The sequence below is a fragment of the Antechinus flavipes genome, chromosome 5, assembly GCF_016432865.1.
Source record: "Antechinus flavipes isolate AdamAnt ecotype Samford, QLD, Australia chromosome 5, AdamAnt_v2, whole genome shotgun sequence".
NCBI classification, from domain to species: Eukaryota; Metazoa; Chordata; class Mammalia; order Dasyuromorphia; family Dasyuridae; genus Antechinus; species Antechinus flavipes.
Genome location: NC_067402.1, coordinates 178,819,166 through 178,832,454, shown reverse-complemented (window position 1 = coordinate 178,832,454; position 13,289 = coordinate 178,819,166). Strand labels below are relative to the sequence as shown.

The 13,289-nt window shown below is 33.5% G+C and overlaps 1 protein-coding gene across 1 annotated transcript in view; it reads left to right on the top strand.

The window, feature by feature from the left end:
* The window catches only part of SLCO1C1 (solute carrier organic anion transporter family member 1C1), a 109,878-nt gene that overhangs the window by 84,416 nt on the left and 12,173 nt on the right, over positions 1-13,289 (top strand). The window contains exon 11 of the mRNA XM_051961389.1: positions 8,385-8,550. Within this exon, the coding sequence (XP_051817349.1) occupies positions 8,385-8,550 (166 nt within the window). The remainder of the gene's footprint in view (positions 1-8,384; positions 8,551-13,289) is intronic.

Here is a 13,289-nt window from a genome sequence, read left to right as displayed (position 1 = left end):
GTACCTCAAATTAATCCACAAGCTTATGTTTGAATGCTAATCTTTGCCAAATAAAAGCCAAATCTTTAATGTCCAATATATTTATCCTGCATAATTGCCTAAATCTCCAAATGTAAGTGCAGTATATTAGGGCATATGACCACTAGCAGAAAGTCTATTTTGCTCATATCAACAAATTGCCAACATAGAGACTTGTTCTGTTGTTAGTATCATATGTGAAAACTTTGTTTTTTAGCATTGTCAAACTGATTGGAACTTGTGCTTTCCTGATATAGCCTTTGAGAACCCTTACCTTTTTCTGCACCATGCAGAAGCCCTGGAGTAGAAGTTGTAGAGTTAAGCCTGTATACATTTTAAAGATTATCAACAATGCAAGTCAAAAGTGTGTAAAATAATATCATTCATCAAGAGAGTTAATGTGATAAAGAATTGCCTTTAAAATTACATAAAGAGGTTCAGGGCATTTGCATATGCATAGTAGACCAGACAAAGAGGATTGGGCATGAATTTGCTATACTCTCTTACATATAGCTTCCTATTCAAAACTTTCTGACACTATCAATTGAAGTGCCAGTACTATCCTACACATGGAGAGAGAATTTCCTTTAAAAAAATTATTAAAGCTTTTTATTTACAAAACATATGCATTGACCCTTGCAAAACTTTCCTTCCCAAATTTTTCCCTCCTTCCCCCTACTCCCTCCTCTAGATGGCAGGTATTCTAATACATGTTAAATATGTTAAAATATATGTTAAATCCAATATCTATATATACATATTTATACAGTTATCTTGCTGCACAAGAAAAATCGATTAAAGAAGAAAAAATACCTGAGAAAGAAAACAAAATGCAAGCAACACATCAACAGAAAAAGTGAAAATGCTATGTTGTAGTCCACACTCAATTCCCACAGTCCTCTTTCTGAGTTTATATGGCTATCTTCATGACTGAAGAATTGGAACTGGTTTGAATCATCTCATTGTAGAAGAGAGACATGTCCATCAGAATTGATCATAAACAATCTTTTTGCTGTGTACAATGAAATCCTGGTTCTGCTCATTTCACTTACCATCAGGCAGTTCATGTAAGTCTTTCCAGGCCTCTCTGAAATCATCCTGCTGGTCATTTCTTATAGAACAATAATATTCCATAACATTCATATGCCATAATTTATTTAGCCATTCTCCAGCTGATGAGCATCCACTCAATTTCCAATTTCTTGACACTGAAAAGGGCTGTCACAAAATTTTTGCACATGTGGATCCCTTTTCTTCTTTTAAGATCTCTTTGGGATATAAGCCCTGTGGAAACATTGCTGGATCAAGGGGTATGCACAGTTTGATAACTTTTTGAGCATAGTTTCAGATTGTTCTCCAGAATAGTTGGATCCATTCACAGTTCACCAACAATGTATCAGTGTTCTAGTTTTCCCACATCTCTTCTAAAATTTGTCATTATCTTTTACTGTCATCTTAGCCAGTCTGACAGGTGTATGGTGGTATCTCAGAGTTGTCTTAATTTGCATTTCTCTGATCAATAGTGATTTGTAGCACCTTTTGATGTGACTAGAAAGAGTTTCAATTTCTTCATCTGAAAAGTATCTGTTCATATCCTTTGACCTTAATAATTGGCAAATGGCTTGAATTCTTATAAATTTGAGCCAGTTCTCTATATATTTTAGAAATGAGATCTTTATCTGAATATTTAAATGAAAAGTATTTTCTCAATTTATTACTTTGGTTTTAATCTTGTCTGCATTAGTTTTGTTTGTACAAAAACTTGTTAACTTAATATAATCAAAATTATCTATTTTGTGATCAATAATGATCTCTAGTTCTTTGGTCACAATCTCCTTCCTTCTCCATAGATTTGAAAGGTAAACTATCCTATCTTCTTCTGATTTGTTTATAATATCATTCTTTATGTCTAGATCATGAACCCATTTCACCTTTATTTTGATATATGGTGTTAGGTGTGGATTAATACCTAGTTTCTGTCAAACTAGTTTCCAATTTTCCCAGCATTTTTTTTAATTAAATAGTGAATTTTTATCCCAAAAGTTGGGGTCTTTGGATTTGTCAAATCCCACATTATTATAGTCTTTGACTATTTTGTCCTGTGAACTTAATCTTTTCCACTGATCAACTAGTCTATTTCTTAGCCAGTACCAAATGGTTCTGATGACTGTTGCTTTATAATATAGTTTCAGATCTGGTAAAGCTAGTCCACCTTGATTTGTTTTTTTGTTTGTTTGTTTGTTTGTTTGTTTTTTTAAATTGATTCTTTTGAAATTCTCAACCTTTTGTTCATCTAGATAAATTTTGTTGTTATATTTTCTGTAGTTTCTTGTTATATTTTCTATAGTTTCTTGGGAGTGTGATTGGTATAGCACTAAATAAATAGATTAGTTTAGAGAGTATTGTCATCTTTATTATATTTGCTCAATGTATACAAGAGCACTTGATATTTTTTCAATTGTTTAGATCTAACTTTATTTTTGTGCAAAGTGTTTTTTAGTTTTGCTTGTATAGTTCCTGACTTTCCTTTGGCAGATAGATTCCCAGATATTTTATACTATAGACAGTTATTTTAAGTGGAATTTCTCTTTGTATCTCTTGCTGTTGGATTTTGTTAGTGATATATTAAAATGTTCATGATTTATGTGGATTTATTTTGTATCCTTCACCTTTGTTAAAGTTGTGAATAGTTTCTCATAGTTTTTTAGTTGGTTCTCTAGGCTTCTCTAAGTATACCATCATATCATCTGCAATGAGTGATAATTTAGTTTCCTCATTACCTACTCTAATTCCTTTAATCTCTTTTTCTTCTCTTATTGCCAAAGTTAACATTTCTAATACAATATTGAATAGTAATGGTGATAGTGGGCAGACTTGTTTTACTCCTGATTTTATTGGGAATGATTCTATAATCATTGGTCTATAATTTTCTTTCTCTATTTTCACCTGGTTTAGCTATCATCACCATACCTATGTCATAGAAGGAATTTGGTAGGACTCCTTTTTTATATTTTTTCAAATAGTTAATTTAATATTGGAATTAATTGTTCTTTAAATGTTTGATAGAATTCACATGTAAAATACATCTGGTCCTGGGAATTTTTTTTAAAAAGTTGATTAATTGCTTATTCTATTTTTTTCTAAAATGGGACTATTTACGTAATTTATTTCTTCTTTTGTTAACCTGGGCAATCTATACTTTTGCAGATATTCTTCCATTTCATTTAGATTATCAAATTTATTGGCATATAGATAGATGGCCAAAGTAACTCCTAAGTATTGCTCTAATTTCTTCTTCATTAATGGAAAGTTCTCCTTTTTCATTTTTGAGACTAACAATTTGATTTTTTTCTTTCCTTTTTCTGAGCAAATTAACTAAAGGTTTATCTATTTTTGTTGTTTTTTTTTCATAAAACCAACTCTTAGTTTTATTTATTAATTCAATAGTTTTCTTATTTTCAATTTTATTAATCTCCCTTTTTATTTTCAGAATTTCAAATTCATTATTTAATTAGGTGTTTTTAATTTGTTCTTTTTCTAGCTTTTTTTAGTTGTAAGCCCAATTAATTGATCTTGTCTTTCTCTATTTTATGCAACTAAGTATCTAGATATATAAAATTTCCCCTTATAACTGCTTTGGCTATATCCCACAAATTTTGGTATGTTATCTCATTATTGTCATTCTTTTGGATGAAATTATTGTGTTTATGATTTGCTGTTTCACCCATTTATTCTTTAGGATTAGATTATTTAATTTCCAAATACCATTTTGCTCTATTTTTTCCTGGTATTATGCTACATGTGATTTTTATTGCATCATGATCTGAAAAAAATGCATTTACTATTTCTGCCTTTCTGCATTTGATTTTTAGGTTTTTATATCCTAACACTTGGTCAATTTTTGTATAAGTTCCATGAACTGCTGAGAATAATGTGTACTCCTTTCTGTCTTTATTCCATTTTCTCCAACGAGCATACCTAACTTTTCTAACATTCTGTTTGTCTCCTTAACTTCTTTCTTATTTATTTTGTGGTTTGATTTATCTAGTTCTGAAAGAGCAAGGTTGAGATCTCCCACTGGTATAGTTTTGCTGTCTATTTCTTCTTGCATCTCAGCTTTTCCTCTAGAAATTTGGATACTATACCACTTGGTGCATATATGTTTAGATATTGCTTCATTATCTATGGTACCCTTTAGTAAAATATAGTTTCCTTCCTTATTTCTTTTAATTAGATCTATCTTTGCTTTTACTTGATCTAAGATCAGGCATCCCTGAGAGAATACTGCTTGAGCTTGGGGCTCCAATGACTCAAATCTTCTTTGGTATTTGAGTGTCCAGCTATAGAATTAACAATAATAAAAAAAAAAAGGCTTTACCTTGTCCAGATTTGGGGGGTTTTCCTGGTTGGTCAGGAAACCAAATGATGTGGTTAGTAGCAGTGCAGAAAGTTGTGGGAACCCCTCTTTGGTCAGCACAGGTCCAACATGAAAGAATTCATGAACCTGAAATATTAGACTGGTTAAAAGTTTATTGGCACTGAGAAGTCAGCTTTTACTAGGAGACTGATTTCTTCAGTGGCCAGGTCCTGAAAGAGAGGTAAAGGTTCTAGCAGAGAAATCTTGGCAGAAAAAGAAAGAGGGGTTAATGCTGAGAAGAGAATGTCTTCATAGCGGGCAGGGGTCCTGGCAGGCAGCTATGCCAAAGAGGATCCTTATCATGGTATGATTCTTGCTTTTAGGCCTCTGCAAAGAAATGAGCTCCAAAATTGCCCTTTAAGAAATCTGAGACTGAAGTTTCAATTGAGTGCAATGTTGTCACTGTCCCCAGGCCTGGATTTCCAACTGAATAAGATCACTTAAGTTTGAGCTGAGTAAGAGTGGTCCTAGACTAATTTTCTGTTCAATAGAGATATCAGGTTGAGCTCTCCAGCTAGATGAGACCACTTAAGTTTGAACTAAGTAGGGAATGGCCCTGGGCTAATCTTAATGAAACCACTTAACTGCCCTGAAGGGTGGATCTCTGTCAGAGGAGAGCTTCTCAAGAGTACAAAGAGAGTTCCACACTCCTCCAAGTCAGGACAGTTTCAGGGTTCCCCCATCACTATGACTCACCATCCCAGCTCCTTGCCCTGGTCTCCCTGTGCTATAGTTTGGGCTTGGCAGACTGTTCCCTTGCCCATTTGAAACAGACCTGTTCTGAAGTTCTACCAAGGTGTCTTTTTCTGGGAATGTATTGTACTCCAAATATTTGTGAGTTGTTTGGCTCCAAGACCAGTTTAGAGGCCTAATCTGCTATTGGTTTGAGAGAAGGTCAGAAGAGGTCACAGAAAGTCATGTCTGCTCTCCACCATCTTGACTCTTCTCTCACCTTTCACCCCAAGAGAATTTCCATATTAGGAATTATATCAATGAAGACAAAGGTCCACTATCTATCTCCTATTTCCTTTGACATGAAAGGGAAGCCTATCCCCATCCTGATTACTTTCATTGAATTGGTATGAACCAAATCAATTAAGCAAAGAAAACCAAAAAACAATGTCAACAAAAAAGTGACTAAAACACTAAAATCTATCCAATTCAGATTCATTACAGGGACTAATATTTGCCCCAGAGAAAAGTGGGGAAAAATTTACTTACTTCTTAGTTTAGAGGTATGGTGCTATTGGTATGGAATAAAGGACATTATTATATCATATAGGATTACATTATTTCTTGGATTTTGATTTGTCTTTCTTTGTCAAAAGAGAGAAATCAATGAGTAACCCAATGTAGCCATTTATTTCAGATTTTAAAGAAAAGAAAGGCATAAATAAAACTTTTTAACTAGAAAAGGGAAGAATCCTTCAAAATTTGCCTAGAACTACAGGTTAAAAACTCTTGTTTATGTAGTCTGCCTGGTCAATGGCAAAGATGATAAATAGGGGAAGGCCATGTGGTCTAGAAGAAAGATTATTGTGTTCGAGTAAGAAGATGGGATTAAATTTTAGCTTTGATACTCTTGAGTCATATATCTACTAGTGATCTTCCTTTAGTCTGGCCTTAGAACTTCAAAGCTACATTTACAATTGGTCTTTAAGTGTGAGGGTATAGGATGATAAATACAAGCTTCCTAAGTGAGAAAAGAAAAAGCAAAGATCATAAAACCCAAAGACTCTAGGGATTTTGGATGGAAGAACCTGTAAAATAAGAGAGGTAAAAAAAGCAAGAAGAAAAAAAAAAGTTTAAAAAAAAAAAGCCAGAAAATGCAAAATCAGAGAACACTAAGAAACATACTGGTACAGTAGAAAGAATATTGGATCTAAAGGCATAGAAAATGTATCCAAATCTTGCTTCCATCCTTTATTTTTCCTGTGTGAACATGAGCAAGTTATTGAACATTGAACATTTCTCTACATGTACAATGAAAAGGTTGCAGGATATGATCTCTAAGACCTTTAAATCCGTCATCCTATATAACTGAAAAAAGACAGTTGAAGGAAATTAGAGTAATAAGAGTTTGTGAGTAGACCAATTGGCAGAAAAATTCTGTAGGCATCCTCAGAAAATTGAGGGCATGAATATTAAATCAAGTTGGAGGAAGAAGAACTTCATACATAAGACAACTTATGGAACAGGAATTTGGGACTGAGGGAAAAGTGAGAGAATAGATGTTTGAAAGAATAGATAAATGCATGAAACACGGACCATTGTGGGAAGATCAGAGAGACAATGGGGGGATGAATGGGAGAGAGGAGAGAGAAGGGGGATAAATATAATTGATCCATAAAGCACTTTCAGATATATAAAGTGTTCTGTATTATAACTTCTGATAAGACTGTGGGCTACTACTAGCATATAGAAAAGGAGCAGCTTACTGAAGTAAAAGGATATTGGCCTTGGAGTCTAAGGCTAAGCTTCAATTTCCACTTCTGACTCTCACAAGCTATGTGAGACAGGTAAAGTCACAATTTTTCTGTGCCTCAGTTTCCTCTTAAAAAATGGAATATATCTCATACTGTTTGTGTGATAGGATTGTTAGAATGTAATAGCTATGCAAAATTCAAAAGAGACATATAAATGTGAATTACTATTATGACAAATAATTTAAATAATAAATACATTAATAAATTAATTTCATTAATAATGGTAAATAATATTTCATAATAATTTAATTTTTATTTTCATTAAATGTGTTATCCATTATCAGAATATGAACCCTTTTAGAGCAGTGACTATCTTGCTTTCTTGTTTAATTTCCAGAATTTCACATACTTCTTTGTATATAATAAATGCTTGGTAAATACCTTTTTATTTATTCATTAATTATTAATTCTTCCAAAGAAGGATAGTTCTATTCATCTTTGTATCACTCAGGTTACCTAATATACAACACCTACTTTGTATTCAGTAAATAAATGTAATTTATTTGTGAAATGAAATAAATAAATATGTTTACCCGGCTTTTGTTTCATACCACCATTTAGATGCAATTTGTTATAGCTACTACAGAGTTGACTTCTATATCACAAAGACCTAATTTATTGAGTCTTTACTCTGGTACATACTAACTATCATTCTGGGTAAATCACTTACTCTATCCTTGTCCCCAGAAAAGTCTTATATTGCAGAATAAAAACCAATCAGCACTGGTAAAGGGTACTTTCTCATTGGGAATTTCATGGAAAAATGGAAAAACTAATATCTCTACAATCAAAATATCTCTGTTTATTCCCCAATGTGTGATCTTCGGCAGCTTATTGATTCTCCCTTAGCCTAAGTTTCCTTCCCTATAAAATAATGGGGGTGGACTGGATCATCTCTAGAGTCCCTTCACTCACTCAGTGTTCTTCTATAATCACATGAAATCATGGGTCTGATCCAAAAAAAAATTCTGTCACAAACTGTGATTGTGATAACAACTCTGAAAGGGAATTACCTTATAATAATGATCTGTTATCTATTGATCCAATTAACCAGTATGCTAAATCATTTTTTAAAAGATCCATTTGGTGCTTATTTCCCTGGCTATTTTGTTTATATGTCACATTAGTTTAGGAACTATAAAAGCATATCTAAGTAAAATGGAATTCAATAAATATTATTGATCAGAAGTCAAATATCAAAGACTGGAACTTTTATGTAATGATGTTTCTAACCTAATGTGCTCCTATAGTGTCTATAGTCACTAGGGTACCTAAAATTCTCTTTCAGAAATGAGTGATATAAAAATATTTCCATTGGCTACTAATTTTTTTTGAGAAATAATCTTCCCAAGTATTGTCTTCTTGCACACTAACTCAACTAACGGCCTTTGTTTTATAAATTCATGTTTAGGTGAGGACATACATGATCTGCTACGAAGTAATATTGTTGCCTTTTTTTACAGAACCAGACAAGTCTCTTATTATGAACGAGCCCTCTTTTCAAGTTGCAATTCAGGATGCATGTGTTCAAAGACAGAATGGGATCCTATATGTGGAGAAAATGGAATCACCTATGCATCTGCTTGTCTTGCTGGTTGCCAAACTTCCACTGGAAGTGGAAAAAACACTGTAAGGAACTTCTCCAGCTTAATTATGAACCCACATTCTGATGGTAGTTGACAGCTGCATCAATGGTTAGGGGATTGGAAAGACTGTGGAGGAACAAAACACTGAACTATAGATTTAGATCTGCCTTTTATCTTAGGCTCCCCACTATACCATGGAAACAGAAACAATGTTTCCACAGTTAAAGAAAATATAACAGGGGCTATCAAAATGACTGGGGGAGGGGAAGATTTTGTACACATAAGTGGTCCATTCCATTGAGATATGCAGAGGAAATAAATACTCATAGAACCCAAAATGGGTGAAACTAAGGACTACAACTTATACTCCTCTCTCTCTCACTCCTAATGGTTTGTAACTGAAGATATTAAATATTTCCTACCTTACTCAATTCCATGCTCTGACATTGGAATAGGAGGAGTCAAAAACTTTATGCAGAATCCAATAGAACAAAATTTCTTCAATGCATACCCCCCGAATCTACTTTTGGAGTCATTGGTTTTGTTGAATATCATTTAGATCAAAGAATCTTTATTGGACACCTAGTTTGGGTATTCTACATTATCCTAGACATAAAGGGACCAAAGTAATATTAAATACAAAATCCATACACTCTAATTAGGAGAATACATATATAGGTAGCCAATAAATAACGTAAGTTAGCATAAGGTGAATATCAAATGAATGGTATAGATAATGCATATATTATTATTATTAATTTAGAGGAGAAAATAATCACCAATAGCTAGAATAGATGGAGAAGGCTTGTGAAAAGACATGGGATATATTTAGGATTTATGAGAATGATAAGACATAAATTAACAAAGGACAAATGGCCATTTCAGTTAGGACATATAATAAAAAATATAATAAGAAAAACAGGAGGATAATCTATCTTCCAGGACTAGTAGAAATCCTAGAATTAGTATAAGCTTCCTGCCTAGTGAAAGGTGCCCTAATGAGATAGAATCTTATTTGTGGAGGTGCAGTCTTTCAGCAATAATAAAGATGCTAGATAAGGATTTAGTGTTTAGTGTCCTGTGTTTAGATAGTGTTTAGGCTAGGGCTTTTTACACATTTTTTACTTGTGACCCTTTTTCACCCAAGAAATTTTTTTGTAACTTCAGGCATATAGTTATAAAAATAAGCATACAAATCAATCATTTACTGACTATAAATCATAAACTTATTTTAAAAACAATTCTTTGCTACACATATAAGTTTATCAATTATTAAGGAAAGCAAAAATGCATACTAAAGAGATGAATGTGTTTGTTTATTTTTATATAAAGAATTAAATCACAGCAAAATATTTGATATCTTTTACTGTGGCCAAAATTTTCATGACTCCTACATTCAGTTAAACCATCCCCATATGGTGTTTGCTTCCACAACATAAGAAGTGTTGATTTAGGAGATACCAAGTAAATTACTGTGAACCGTAATTCTTTCTCAACAACGTTATAACTCTCACTCATTCTAAATTTAATCTCTTTGCAAGGAGAGGATAGTGGAAAGATGGAAGAGTAGGTCAGAAAATTCCAACCTCCTCTACAAACAAGACAAAATAATGCCTCCAGGTGAATGTAGACCACTAAAAATAAGCAAGAGTTAGAGCAGAATGATGATCTTCCTGGGACAACTGGAGAGAATCTGAAGAAAGAGCCCAGGATGGAGATTTGGCCCAAATGAATTGGAAGTACATCTATGTTAGTTCTGCTGAAATTGGAAGCAGTGAGTCCGTAGGCTGGTTAGGTTGGGAAGTAACATAAACTTCATGCACACATATTTCATGTCCTAGAAAGTGTGGGGAATTGGGCATCTGAACAGGTAAAGATTGAGGTAATATCTTCTGATAAAGGCTGCCATACCCAGCTGTGCTGCTGAGACTTTGCCCTGGGTAAGAGACTTGGATCAGTGGGTGTAGAAGTAGTGAGTCAGGACACTGTTGAATGAAACACTTAAATCAGTGCTAAATTCTTAGTTTCACTTTCAGGCCAGAGAGAAGAACTGAAATTTATAGCCACTAAAGTGTTGTCAGAAAGCAAAGCATTTCTAGCATAGCATGGAAAGAAAGGAAGGGGACCACCTGTGTTTAAGAGAGGGAAAGGAGGACAGAGATTTGGCCCAGGACAAACTTTAAAAAATATCAATGAGAAGGACCTGAAGCCAGAGGTAACATGCCCCATACTGCAGGATTAGAGGTGATTATGATAAATTTATATAAATAAAACAATATAAAATGAGTAACAAAGGAGAAAGAACCCAAGCACAGAGAATTACTATGGGAATGCAAAAGATTGGGGTACATCTTAAGAAAAAAATATTGAAGCAAGGGGGGAAGCCTCTCTTGCCCCAAAGAGTAACATCAAATGGTTACCTGCCCAAAAAGAATTCATAGAAGAACTCAAAAAATATCCTTAAAATCAAATAAGGGAAATTGGACAAAATTTAAAAAAAAATAAGAAAAATCTGAGAAAAGCAAGGTTATGAAACAAATTCAACTAACTGGAAAAGGAAATACAGAATCATAATACAGAAAGTAAACCATGTGTCTAAGATTGTCATTGTTAATTGGATAGTTTGAAAGAAAGATTGAAAGTAGAACTGAATTTGTGGTTCTAAAAAGCAAAACTGAATGGAAAAAGGTAAAAAGAGGAAATATCTCATACAAATGAGATGTGAAAGGAAGAACTGATTTAGTGGAATTAGTTTGAAAGGAGGACTGGTAGTTCTGGAACCCTGTTCTCACCTGGGAACAATACATATGTATCTAGAAAGGTATAAAAATATTCTAAATTCAGAAAGGAATGGAAGGGTGAGAGGATAGGGAGGGGGGAAGGGATAAGAGAGTGCTTTTAGAGGGAACCCTACTCACATAATATCAGGGTTAAAGACAGGACAAATATTTAGAAGAACAGAAAAGTCTGCTGTGTTTATAAAGAAATAAGAGGGTCAGAGAACAGGATTAGGGAGGATATGTAGGTTAACAGAAATGAGATAAAGAGTGAACACCACATATATTTAGAAGCTTATAAAATTCTAAAATCAGAACTGGGGGAAGTGATCATGGAAGATTTCTCAGAGAGGTTTGTCATTTATGTGTTTATCCAACTCATTGATTTAAAAAAAAATTATGATACAGGGTCAACCAAAGATCCCTAAGACATTCTACTAGAAATTGATAATTAATAGACTATTGGACCACTATTGACTAGTCTAAAGTTTTCTAGTCCCTTTTGGGCAGTTTTTAATTCAGGTAACCAGACTTTGACCCTGACACATACCTCTCACACTAATGTAAAAGGACAACATTAGGACTTTAAGAATGATTTTCATTTTTAGTTATCTATCTATCTATCTATCTCTCTATGAATTTCCCTGACCTATAATCATCATATTAGAAAGGTAAATGTGACTTAATCTTGAACACAGATTTCTTCTTGTGGATGACAGTGTCCTTTTCTAGATGTTCATTAATCATGCCTTTAATAGTATATCATGGTTGAAGTCATACTCCTAAGGGCTGTAATTTGTGGATTTCTCTTCTAATTTTTTTTTTGAAAATCAGTACATTGGCCCTTCCATAGTCCTATGTTGCTTTTCCCATTCTACAATATCTTTCAAGGAGCACTGACAATGGTTCAGAGACCTACCAGTTCTCTCAGCACTTTTGGATGTATTCATTTTAGACTCAATTACTTGAATTCATGAATAGTTGCTAAATCCTCTGTCACTATCTTCTATTCATCTTAAGTTTCAATTCCCTATGTCATGTTTTATTTGTGCTTTTGATTACAGTATCTTCCTCATTACTTATTATAGTTGTTCTATCCATCCGTAGGAGTGGAGACCTCCTCATTGCAATATATTTTTAACAACAACAATTTTTTTTTGCTGTTCTTTCCTTTCCTCACCACCCTTAGCTCATTTTGAGCTTTAATACTGTTAATACTGTTTTTACAGAATCTTGTTATACACACACACACACACACACACACACACACACACACACATATAATTTCTATTGCCAGCCCCTGCTTCCATTTTCTGGGAACACATTTAAAAATCTAAGATGGTCACTGATTTCCTTGTTAATCACATCATATTTGGATATTTATAATAAAATAACATTCATTCAAAGGTGTTTTTGAAACAATATTGCTATTACTGTATACAATGTTCTGTTGTATAACCATATCAAGAAGGATCATAAGTAGGGAATCTATATGCCTGGGATAACACATAATTCTGGACTTGTGTCTTTGATATCTTTTGTTTCCATCAGATACAGTTTTTACCACAATTTATTTATGGGCAGGGAAACTCTTCTACTATGCAGGGATACTTTTGTGCTGCCTGTTCTTTTTCTGAACTAACCAGAGAATGTTAGTAAAATCTTTCAGAAAAATAAAGCCTTTCAGTAAAATAAACTTCAAGCCTAGAATCTGCAAACCTCTCCAGCACTGTTGTCTTTAATAGGTTCTCAGGCAGCATTACACTGGTTTAGCAAAGATAAGCTAGTTGTACTAAGTACAGGAGTAGTAACACTTCTCCAGATCTGTTCCTTTGGATGAGTTCTGAGGTTCTCTGAAAATAAATGTCAGTGCTGGAAAAGTAAAGTTAGAACTTTTCCTCCTCAGTCAATTCTTCTGAATGATAGTTTTTCCCCTCTTAATTAGCTCTTCTAAGTAGAAAAGATGTCTCTTATAATCAACTACTCTATACAACAAAGTTTTTTT